The following is a 12,574-nucleotide window of genomic DNA, read 5'->3' as shown; positions in this document are numbered from 1 at the left end:
ACGTGCTAGTCATAGCTCTGAATCTCTTTCTAACACTAGGGGAAACTCCTGTTAATCTCTGGTGGTTTACAGCCTGTGGGGCTAGTGGGCCTCGAGGACCAACACAAGCACAATGTGATAGTGCTTACCACACCACTAATGTGTCAGTGACTGTGGAAAAAGAGGGACATCTACGAGGGGTACAAATCTGGAAAGTGCCAGCATCAAACCGATATACGTGAGTATCAGTGTGATGAGGTGAGGGAATAAGAATGCAGGTAGTCCTCGACTTACAACAGTTTGTTTAGTGACCATTCAAAGTTGCAACGGCACTGAAAAAGGGACTTACAATCGTTTTTCACAGTTGTGACCTTTGCAGCATCCCCACGGTCACATGATCAAAATTTCAGATGCTTGGCAACTGGTTCATATTTATGACGGTTGCAGTATCCCAAGGTCATGTGATCCACTTTTGCGACCTTCTGACAAAGTCAATGGGGAAGCCAGATTCACTTAACAACCGGGTTACTAAATTAACGACTGCAGTGATTCACTTAACAACTGAGGCAAGAAAAATCGTAAAATAGGGCAAAATGTAACAAAAATCTCACTTAACGACAGGAATTTTGTGTTCAGTTGTCATAAGTCGAGGACTACTGACTGTTTATGTGGTAACTTTTAAGCCAAGGAATCTAATGGTACCTCCCATGAGTCCAATCAATATGAGCAGTGGTCCAAGATTTTCTGAGAGGTGTAGTCCAGTTATATCTGGAATAGTGGCAAGATGGGTGACAAACAAATTTAATAAATAATAATAATAATTCCCATCCCCACCCTGCTTATTTCAATACATTAGCCATGTAATATTTTCATTAAGATAGAGCAGCATTGTAATTCCTACATTTAAAATGTTATATTTTCTATCAGTGTATTTTTAAAAAATAGATAAAATCTGTAATGCAGGAATGAAAGATTTTAAAGGTGTCATATAATAAAGAATGTGGAAGGAAAGAGAAGAAGAGGACAAATAGCAGTGGTGCATTAAACTGGTTAAGAATGAACTGTTGAGAACCTGAAAGAGCAGATTTGATGGGCTGGGAAATATATATATATACACACACACACACACACATACACACTGCAGTCAGCAGGAATAGCCCGCAGTACTGCACTCTAACCACTGCGCCACCATGGCTTGCTTGCTTATTTATTTGTTTGTTTGTTTGTTTGTTTATTATTTTGTTAAATTTATTTGCCACCTATCTCACCATGGAGCTACTCTAGGCAGCTTCATTAAGATTGTAAAAGGTAGAAAAATGAAAAGATGTATAAAAGGAATTAAAATAATCGAACAATAAAGTAAACAATGACAAAGGAACACAATGAGAATACAACAATATGATAACAAAAAAGATGAATGGATGAAGAGCAGAGAACAAAGGGGGGAAGGTTAAATCTGCCATCAATCTAGCAGCCATTTCCAGTGTGGAACTTCCCCATCTGGTGCCCAGGCCAACTGGCAGAGCCAGGTCTTCAGGCTCTTGTGGAAGGATAGGGGGCAGATCTCAGAGGATAAAATGTTCCAAAGGGAGGCGCTGTAGCAGAGAAGGCTGGATCCCACTAGTTGGAGTTCTTTCACCAATGGGATCCTAAGTAGGCCCTCTCGGCTGGCACAAGTAAAACGGGCTTGGCAGTTGGCCTGGGCACCAGATGGGGGACAAGGCAGTTGACCTGGATATCACCTGAACTCTCTTTGGAGACAGGATTGTGGCTGTGTAGAGCTCATCAACTTGGAGCCTCGTTTTGAGCTGTAGAGTTTCTTCCTAATTGCTGTTACTCTTTTCCAGGATTTCAGCCTACGGAGCAGCTGGAGGAAAAGGAGCCAAGAACCACAACCAACGGTCCCATGGGATTTTTATCTCAGCTAACTTCCAACTGGAAAAGGATGAACTCCTCTACATGTTGGTGGGGCAACAAGGGGAAGATGCCTGCCTAAGGGTGAGGCCTACACACTTTCCACTCCAAGCACTTGGTGCACTTTGAGATTGTGACAAAAGGTTGATTAGGATATTTCAGGAGTCAGTCTTCTCAGTCATGATAGCTCCAAAATAAGAAATAGGAAACAAAGGATTGCAAAGAGAGGGTTTGTTTGTTTTTTGTTTTTGTTTAGCTTGAACTTTTGTCATTCTTTTTGTTGCGTTTCCAATCAATGTCTTCTTTGCTGAACCTGTAGACTGTTTTGAAATCTAATATTGATCAGCTCTGAATGTATTTTAAACAATTGTAACTGATACATTTGGGGGGGGGACGGAAATCCTAGTATATAAACAAAAGAGAGAAAATGTTAAAAGTGGCATTTTCACCTAATGTGAAGAATAAGTGAGCCCTATCTGTGTTCAGGATTTTTTTAAAAAGTGCATATTCTCTGCAGTAGTAAATATATGCAATCTATAATTCATTGATTACAAATATTGAACCAGATTAATATCATTTTGGAACAGGGGTCCTTAACCCCTGGGCTGCGGCCTGCTACTGGGCCTGAGCTGTTCGAAACTGGGCCATGGAAGTGGCGGGCGAGCACACACATGCATCCACACTTGCACAAGCAGCAGGCGAGCGTGTGTGCACAATCATGCTCCATTTGCATGAGTGGCAGTTCACATGCCCACTGCTCACGCAAATGGAGCTACATGCATGCACTTGCTGCTTGTGCAGGACTATCCCCTCTTCTCTCCCACCAGTCCACAAAGCTGGAAAGGTTGGGGAAACTCTGTTTTAGAAGAATTCAGATTGCTATAATTAACATGTTGGATCAGTTCTGATGAAACCTGGGTTCAGGTTCATATACAGTCACTGAAGCTCATTGGTTGATTTGGGTCAGGTGGCACGCTCAGTCTTCCAGGTACATTCACAAGTAATTCCTAGCACTTTAACCCCAATCTGGGATTTCCCCACTTTGGGGGAAACTGGGATTTCCCCTACTTTGTCTACCATAGGTTTCCATCTGCAGTTAATCATTGCTCAGCATCGCATTACGATACAACTAAAAAATGACTTCCAGAACTACTTCATTGAACTCCTAGAATAAGGGGGAAATCTAAATCTATCAACCAAATAAATCAAAGATTAACGGAGAAATGTTTTCAATTGTCTGTGAATTTAAATAAAAATGTTCTTCAGATTTTAATTCTTTTTCTCCCTGCTGCTCTTTCAGATTAACTATCACACTAAGCAGATTTGCCTGGGGGAATCTTCAGAAATTGAAGAAGAATACAAAAAAGCGAAGGGACTGACCGAATGGGCTGGAGGAGGGGGCGGGGGCGGAGGAGCCACCTATGTGTTTCGAGTAAGTGTTCGTGATCTTTTGCAAGCAGTTATTAAGGACCGCTAGCAATTATTTAGCAATAGCTAGCTACGGTTAGCAATATTTAAGGGCCAGTTGAAGCAGCTTCCCATCTGGAGAATATTTAAGCATAAGTGGTACAAACATGATGGAGCTACAGGCAATGGAGAGAGTCATTGCAACAGGGGGATATCAAAGTGTTCATTGCTGAAATGCTTAGCAGCTGATAAATGATATGGCCCTGGATTGAAACCTCCACCATGCAGTCCTAAAACAGCCCAAGACAATTTGAATTATAGAATGACCCCTGAGTTAACATTGTGTCTGTCCCTGCCCTTTTCCTTTTTGTCCTTCCCTTCTGAATCATCTTGAATGGTTTGAATCATTACCATTGCTGTTCAAAAGAATAGAGGCAATTGGTAACATATCCGTTTCATTGGCAAGATTTCCTTCAGAGATTTCTGGGGTGGTTTGTTGAAAACGCTGAGGAATGTTCAGTATGGAAATCCCAAAAAACCATGACCTGGATGACTGAGAATCTTCATAGATGTTCAGTATGGAACTTTAACGTTGTTAGAGTTCCCCAGACAGAGATAATATTTTAAGCCACATCAGACAATTGTTGGTCCCACAACAGCTGAGAGGCCATCGCTTTTCCTGGCCCTTCCTAAACTTTGCTCGAGAAAGCTTGAAATTACGTGACTCAACCCTCCTGATTTTAGAGGCAGGCGTAAGACAGTTCAAGAGTTACTGCCAACGCTGCTTGCCTCTTGGGCCAAAGAATGTCAGCTATTCCAGTCAGAGTTTTTATTTCTGTTTGGGGTTTTGTTTTGTTTGGTGCTTGACTTTGAACCTTCGATGTTTCCTTAATGCTTCCTTGTGTTTGTGTGTGTGTGTATGTGTGTGTGTGATTTCTTGAGCAGCAGAAGGATGGAGCTTTTGAACCTTTGCTTGTTGCGGCAGGGGGTGGAGGAAAAGCTTATCTGAAGGCGCAGGAGAGCTCCCTGGACGATGCGTTCTTGGAACAGTATGTGAACAGCTCGGCAATACCTGGGGTCAGTGGGAGAACTGGAGCAGCAGGTGAGGATCTGCTCTTGATAAGGGGCCAGCAGCTGAGCAAACAACATCTGTTGAAATTATATAAAGTGAAGATACTTCACAGGAAATGAATTAGCATGACACTTCTATACCGTATGCTAATTTTACATTTATAGATGCAAACTTAGGCCAGTTAGAATTTATTGTCACCTCAGGGGCCTCTCTTGAAAAACTTAAAAGAATACAAAGACAACAGACTGAATGTTAAGCATTTGAAGAATGCTGTATTAAGGCTAAGATTTATTGTGGGTTACAATATGTGCAACTACGTGCATGCCGAATCAATATTTTTCATAACCTGAAAGCTTTTGCAAGAATAGGTATGCTTAGTAGTCTTTAAGATGCTCGTGAGTTCTTTTTATTTTCATGGTCCTTTCCATATCACTCTGAAATTTCCTCTTGGCATTATTTCCAGCTCTTTTCCCAGATTGGTTGCCAACTTTTGTGTTGTGCCCATGAGGGCTTCCAGTTTGCCATTCTTTCTTTGTGAAAATCCTATTGTTTTAGCTGTTCTTAGCTGAAAATTTATCCTATGTTCTTTATACTGTAGGAAACTAAGGTGGTATCCAAGGATGTATACCCCTAATTTTTGCCCCACAGCAAGACCCTGTGAAGTAGGTTGGGTCAAGAGAGAATGACTGGCTCAGTTGCCCCTGAATGTAATGCATAGAAGAAGATTTTCCAGATTAAGTCCAAGGCATTGATTATTCTCCATGTGTAAAACTCTTTTTCAGAGCATTGATATACTCACCCAATTTTTATGTTCTTTGCCACTGTCCTGAAAATTTCTCTCCTCACTGGGCAATTAAACTTAGAAAAAAGCTTCCTTCAGCACCAAAGAAAGCATTTCTTTATCTTGGTGTGAGAAAAAAAAATATTCAGGGGCCATTACAGCACACAGGGAACTAGAGATGAACTCTTCCTTCTCTGTCTGAAAATTCCTCACATTAGATTGCAAGGAAATTTAGAAAAATAACTTCTTAAAGTTGTGTTTATTTCCCTGTACTTTATTATCCTTGGTAATGTGCAGTTTAGCTTGCTACATTGAGATTTTCTGAGGCTTGTAGCACTGGGGAAAGATGATTGACCTTGACCAGCATAACAGAAGTTGTCCAAAACAGGAATTAAGCTTTAAAAAATGTTCTTGGACTTTTGGAAGTAGATTCAAGGAATGGACCTTTTGGATGCTTGGCAATCTTCATGATTGTTGGTGTTTGGCACTGGAAATTAGAGGAACAACTAGGCCCACTATATCTATATTATAAAATCCAATTGATTGTGAAATGGCATCAGACACATATCCACACTCATATACAGATATCAAATAAAAAACTTTTTAGTGCCCTTAGTGGTCATTCAGATATTTGCAGCCTAGATGTAGTAGCCCTAAGGAACAATAGCCATACCTAAAAGTTTCATGGACTATAGAGGTAATCCATGAAAATTTTAGGCATGGAAATAAATAAATTGGGTAAGATTTGGAAAACTAAGTTAAAAATAATTATATACATATCACACACACACACACACACACACACATATAATATAGTTTACATTTCTATAATATATATAATGTGTGTGTGAGGGATATGTGTGTGAGAGAGAGTGGGGGAAAGGGAGAGGGAGACAGAGAGAGAGAGAGAGAGAGAACAAACATTATAGAAATGTAAACTATATTTTTTTCATTTCTGTAATGGTATCAGTTGCAAGCAACCCGCTCCACATATGAAAAGTTCAATTGATTATTATATTATATTCTACCTATAATACAAGACTCTCCCCAAACTGCCTGACTTCTCTTGGGACAGATAAGGCCCCATGGAACTTAGGAGAGGTCAGCCCTAGGTCTCCTGCAGCTGCACAAGGACTCAAGGCTAATTTCCCACTTGATCCCTCCTTCTTGCCTGGTTCTCCAACAAATGGAATCCCATAATTTATGGCACAGAAATTGTACAATAGCAAAATATTGGAAATAGGTTATAGATGTTTACATTAATGTTTATTGATTTGCTTTTAAAGTATATGTATTTGTATCTATTTGTGAGTTCTAACTGATGTGTAATTTCTATCTGTGAATATCATTATCTTTCTCTTCACATTGTATAGGTGGAGGTGGTGGTTGGGAAGGTATTACCCAGTTTCCCTGGGCTGGAAAATCACTTCTGGAAGGTGGAGAAGGTGGTGAGGCCTGCCAACAAGCATTAGAGAAACTCCAGTGGGCTACTTCTGGTGGTTTTGGTGGTGGAGGAGGAGCTTGTACATCTGGTGGTGGAGGAGGAGGCTACAAAGGTATAAAGTTTAGTTTATATCAAGTCGAACCTTCATTTTGTTCCAAAATTATTGTGTGGCTCCATGTCCAGGACATCCATAGTAAAAATAAATGGAAAATGTTATATCTAGAAAACATAATTTCAAATTATCTTATCAACCTGCATAATATTATCTATCTGTACAAATGTAGTTCTCATCATTGATAGTGTCGAAGTAAATAGTGTATACTTGCATTCATAGCCAATGTATTTTCTATTTCTGATAAACTGTTAGGAGTATATTCCCAGTAATGTTTTATCATTTGAGAAAATCAAACCCATAAAAAAATTGAGGGTGTAGCAAATCTAAATATGTATTGTCACATTTGTCCAGGAACTCAAATAGTACATTTAGAATGAAGAGACAACATTCTACTAAAATCTATTCTGAACCATAGAATAAGAACCATTTCCAGCAAATTTCAGGAGAAAAAAAATCAGCAGTGTGATCTCAGTACAAAAATTCTAAGATTGAAATTTAAAGAGTTTAGTTTGGATCACTTGAGAACTAGACAAGCTATGGATCCTTGTAGCCTGCTAAATATGTCTCTTTGTCCTTTTTGTAGGTGGACATGCTTCTGAAACAGATGACATTACAGCTGATGGGCAGCATGGTGAATCCTTTGTGAATCCAATTGGGGAGATCTTCTTGAGCCCTTTGGCAGGTCAGATATAGTCCCACAGTGAGATGTACCTTATCATTTATCTTGTTCCTCAAGTATATTGATCTATTCACATGTTCCTTTTGCATCAACTCTTAGGACAAAGGGAGGATTATGGAGATTAGGGGAAGCATAGAGATTCAACACCACATAAGAACAATGCCATTTATCTGTGAACTCTACTTATATCAATACAATGGAATCATTTTTGATGGCATTATCCCAACAGATTAAAAATGCTTTCAGTTCTTCTGACACATTATTATGTCGCAGCATGCTTGAAGCTCAAATTCAGTCACCCCAGAAGCTGCTTATGAAGCTTTGTGCCAATGTGGCAGGTCTGATGGCAGCACGGGCTGGCATGCATGAATATTCCAGAATTTGAATTATTTTCCATAGTAAATATATTTTCCCAGGTTGAAAAAATACATTTTTTAAATTTAATAAAAATAAGGTAGAATTCCATACTTAATGACTAAAAGATTTGTGTATGGCATAAAACATTTTCAATTAGAATCTACGGTACTTTAGAATGCTCTTCAGTTAATGAAACTTACTGCTGTAATTAATAGGTTTATATTTAAGAAGCCACAAGCTTTTTTTTTTCCCCTGTTGAAATCATGGAAAGCCAGTATGGCATGTTGGCTAAGGAATTCTGGGAGCTGAAATTCATACATCTTTACGATGCTGAGGTTGAGCAACGTTATACTACAGCATCTGTGACAGGTGACCAACCGCTCCCTGTTTGACAATTTTTAAATAAAGAGAACTGCCCCACCATGTGGCAACCTATTCTACTGATTGATAACTTATATAGTCAGTAATCGAAGCAAATGTGTTTGCGTACCATAGTTGTTAGTTCTGCATTGAAATAATATTCTTCTGTAGCCTTCAAGATGTGTGCTTATTATTTATCAGATAGTCGACAAAAGATACTTACAATTGGAAAAAATATACAGATAGAAGATCTACTGAGGAAATGTCCCTTCTTCCTTAGCATAATACACCTGTATTAGAGATGCGCTTTTTAGAGATGCGCTTTTCAGAAACTATAATTTCCATCCTTTCCTTCTTTTCCTCCTTTAGTTATGGAAAGTCACGGTGAAGTAGTCATTGAAGTCTATGTGAATTGCAGCCATTGCCAATCAGGTATCTGCAAACAAGAGCCTGGCAGTCACCTACCTGTCTGTATTTGTTCAGCAGGGGCCATCTTGGCTAATGACAACGTTTCCTGCACAGGTAAAATATGAAAAAGGGTTTGCAAATAAAATGTTCTATTTCTTGTTCTATTTTCCCAAGCTTCACCAGGGTCAGATCAAAAAAGCAATGACCAGTCATCCTTTTTCCTAAGGAATGCCTCTAAAATTATACACTAAACTATTCGTTTTGTTTTATTTATGTTTTGTTGTATGCGTTTATTTATTATCAATTAATTTAATTTAAATGGAAAGTTATCTCAACAAATGACTGTGTTTTTATTTATAACCCGCCTTTATTATTTTTACAAATAACTCAAGGCAGTGAACATATCCAGCACACCTTCCTATTTTCCCCACAAAAACAAACCTTGTGAGGTGAATTGGACTGAGAGAGTGTGTGATTCTGTATTATTGCATTCTAATTGTTGTAAGCTACTTGTGACTCTGAAAAGGTAGCATCTAAATTTTAAAAGTAACAAGTATTAATAGCAAATCGATCTTTACTATATTTCTTTAAAAACATGTGGTAAAACTATGTAGTTTAAAGATCCCTTGGCAACCCCATTAAACTAAACATCCCAGGATTTGAGGGTGAACAGTGAGGTTACTGCTCATAATTTCTGCATTATGTGCTTTTCTCCAGTCCATGAAGCAGTATTAAAATATGCTGCTATATTTTTCACTGGTCTGTTGCTAAGCTGTTTTGTCCTTGCAACCAGGATACCTATTAGTGTTCTCCTCAAATCTTTAATCTGGAACATTTAAGGGAAGAAATTATTGAACTCTTGTAGTATCACCTGCCAGCAGGAAAAAGGCAACCAGTCACTGCTTTTAATGGAACAGGCAAATTTTGATACTTGGTTAGACCAACAACTCCTGGAAGCTCATCTGCTTTATTGGGCAGGACTCACCAGCTGTAATATTCAGTGGTGGGATTCAAATCATTTAACAACCGGGTCTCTGCCCTAATGATTTCTTCCGACAACCAGTTTGCCAAACTGCTCTCCTGAACCGGTTCTCCTGAAGTGGTACGAACTGGCTGAATCCCACCACTGGTAATATTGCCTCCCCTCTCCCTCCCTTCCCACCCCCTTTCTTGCCAGCCCTGCCAGTTGGAAGGGACCTTAGAGGTCTTCTAGTCCAACTCCCTATTCAAGCAGGAGACCTTATACCACTGCAGATAAGTGGCTGTCCAGTCTTTTCTTAAAAACCTCCAGTGATGGAGCATCCACAACTTCTGAAGGCAAGCTATTCCACTGGTCAATTGTTCTCACTGTCAGAAAATTTCTGTTTTTTTCTAGTTCGCTTCTCTCCTTGATTAGTTTCCATCCATTGTTTCTTGTCTTGCCTTCTAGTGCTTTGGAAAATAAGTTGACCCCCTCTTCTGTGTGACAGCCTCTCCGATTTTGGAACACTGCTATCATGTCACCCCTAGTCCTTCTTTTCCTTAAACTAGACAAACCCAATTTTATTAATTTATTATAAAATAATATAGTATAATAAATAATTATTTATTATAATTAATTTATAAATTAATTTATATTATTGTTAGTTCATCTACAGCCCATGCTTTTCCTCTACATTATATCTAGTAATTTGGGAACACATTTTTGCCCCCAGTCTTTCTCCTTTCAGTTTTCTATCACAAGGAATTGCCCACATTCTGTTTATGAACTTCTTAGACGTTAGGGTGGAAAGGAATGGCTGGACTAGACTCTTGCTCTGTGCTTGGGCTTTTTAAGAAACCCTGTTTAAAGCCCTAAACTTGAAATCTGAATGCTGACATCTCATGTTTTCTCTAGTTATCCGGGAACCAATTCCAGAAGAGCGTTTGCCTCTCCCATTCCTCTTGACAGTGATTTCTGTGATTGTGGTGCTTGTTATGATTCTCACTTGTGGTAGCCTATCAATTGGTAAGTTGCATCCGCTATGTTTTGTGCACATCTGAATTCATGTGTTCACATCTTTTCAAGGATTTATGTAGGATCTTGGGAAGGAAAGTTGAAAAACTAGAGATGGTCTGTAAAACAGTGCTTTGGATCCAGATTAGTATGTAATAATGTTTTGTTTGTGTTGGAGGATGGGAGTTGGGGTTATGGGGCAATTTTGTAGATTTTTCCTTCCTGTACAGATTGTTGTAGCTTCTTGAAAAGTTTCTTCAGAGGATCATCAGAAACACAATGGAGGTGAACACTTCAAAGGAGCATGATCAGCTTGCTTTCTTCACACGGAGCTGCAGTCTCATTGAACTATTTGATTTGAAAAAATAAATCACGGAAAAAGAATTCCTAAAAACACTAAACTGATTGAGCAAAGATACACATAGATTTATATATTAAACTTTTTATATGAAACAAGGGAATAGAATAATTGAAAGCATGTGAAGTTTCCTGATGTGTCCAGAGTTTGTTAGTGTGAATAGGACAGTTGTAACATTAGCCGACTGAGTTGGCTATTTAAAGCACTATGTTAAGTATCATGGAAGGACAGAAAATGGCTAATTATTTCCTTTGTAATTTCTACATTTTCATTATAAGAGATTATACTAATGGGATTTCCTGTTTTATATGCCAAAATAATTGGCTTCGTATCCTATGCATTTTGATTTGGATCCAGGAGGTGTTATTTATTGCATCATGCAGCGGGTGATAAAAGAATTGCCTTGTTTTTTATTTTAATATTATAAAATGTCCAGTGAATCAAGGTGATACTTTATTTTTCCATTTGGATGAATGTCATTCAAAACCATTTGAAGAAACTTGGCTTAATTTGTCAGCTAATCCAAAGAGATTCAACATTTCAGTGGACATAGACTTCAGTAAGACAACAGCTGTGTTATATAATATTTGTGTCTGTGTCTCTTTCTCTCTGTCTTTGTATATTTCACACTGATGAGTTTTTCATCTTACAGTCTTTTTTTTTTTATGAGTAAGGGAAATAATTCAGTCCATCTGTAGTTAAAATCTCATCTTTGGCTTTCAAGCCTAGGCAACTGTTTTAAAAGAGCTTTCTGATTAAATAAGCAAACATGCTTTTCTTCTATGTGAAAGGAGCTACTTAATGCTTAAATCCATATGCAGCCATGTATGTATTTCTGTGTGGTATATTTAATCCACCATCTGCTTCACGGTCCCCTTTCAAGTCACCCCTGAGAGTTGTGTTTGCAAAGGCTAAATGTTGAGTACAATTTTTTTTTTAATTTCCTGAATTTTTTGCTTCACCCTGAGAGGAAAAGGCTTGTATTTTGAAGCTTGCCATTGTACCGTAGGATACCAATTTCTTAAGCAACTATGAATCCACAGTTTGCTATAGACTTGGAATTGGGTTATTCGTTTCACCCATATGACTATATCTGCTCTTGACAAGGTCACAGTCTAAAAATGTTTGTATGTTGCCTGATCAGTTAAAAAAGCTAACTTGTAATTCTGCAGAAAATATAGTAACAAAAATTAAAAATATTAACAAAGAGAAGTAAGCCTAAAACATTTGAGACAGGCGTTCTGGAATATCATTATATTTGTTGTTCACATGGTTTAATTTCTTCTCTTTTCTTCTCAGATTCTCATTCATGTTTTCTTTTCAGTTTATCATCGAAAGAAAAAGATGCTAGAGGGAACCAGAGCCCATCTGCAGAATCCAGATTATAACCTAAGCAAAATCCGTACTTCTACCATCATGACAGATTATAACCCCAACTACAGTTTTGCAGGAAAGACAGCCTCTCTCAGTGAACTTAAAGAGATTCCACGAAAGAATATTTCTCTACTTCAGTAAGATTTAGCTGCACTGTGTTCTTGCTAGCATTTGGACACACCAGGGGTGGGAACCGGCTTTACTACCGGTTCTGTTTGTGCGCGTGCTTCGCCGCTTCACTCGCATGCGTGCCAAACTTGCGCTTTGCGTAAGCGTGTTGCGAATCTGCCCAGCTGAGGTGTGGCAATCCGCTCTGCCGCACCTCTCAGCTGGGCAAAAAAAGAAGAAATA

At 38.7% G+C, this 12,574-nt stretch overlaps 1 protein-coding gene across 4 annotated transcripts in view; it reads left to right on the top strand.

Moving 5' to 3' along the window:
• LTK (leukocyte receptor tyrosine kinase) overlaps positions 1 to 12,574 on the top strand; it is a 113,183-nt gene that overhangs the window by 76,938 nt on the left and 23,671 nt on the right. For all 4 annotated transcript variants that reach the window (XM_034417804.2, XM_034417806.2, XM_087875964.1 and 1 more), the window contains 9 exons: positions 40 to 217; positions 1,827 to 1,977; positions 3,194 to 3,325; positions 4,246 to 4,402; positions 6,527 to 6,709; positions 7,296 to 7,394; positions 8,478 to 8,630; positions 10,393 to 10,503; positions 12,174 to 12,360. In XM_034417804.2, coding sequence (XP_034273695.2) covers positions 40 to 217; positions 1,827 to 1,977; positions 3,194 to 3,325; positions 4,246 to 4,402; positions 6,527 to 6,709; positions 7,296 to 7,394; positions 8,478 to 8,630; positions 10,393 to 10,503; positions 12,174 to 12,360 — 1,351 coding nt within the window. The remainder of the gene's footprint in view (positions 1 to 39; positions 218 to 1,826; positions 1,978 to 3,193; positions 3,326 to 4,245; positions 4,403 to 6,526; positions 6,710 to 7,295; positions 7,395 to 8,477; positions 8,631 to 10,392; positions 10,504 to 12,173; positions 12,361 to 12,574) is intronic.

Source organism: Pantherophis guttatus, chromosome 1, assembly GCF_059756535.1.
Source record: "Pantherophis guttatus breed Tessera chromosome 1, ASM5975653v1, whole genome shotgun sequence".
In the NCBI taxonomy this organism is placed as follows: Eukaryota; Metazoa; Chordata; class Lepidosauria; order Squamata; family Colubridae; genus Pantherophis; species Pantherophis guttatus.
The sequence above is the reverse complement of the archived record's forward strand: the minus strand, read 5'-3'. Positions and strand labels throughout refer to the sequence as shown.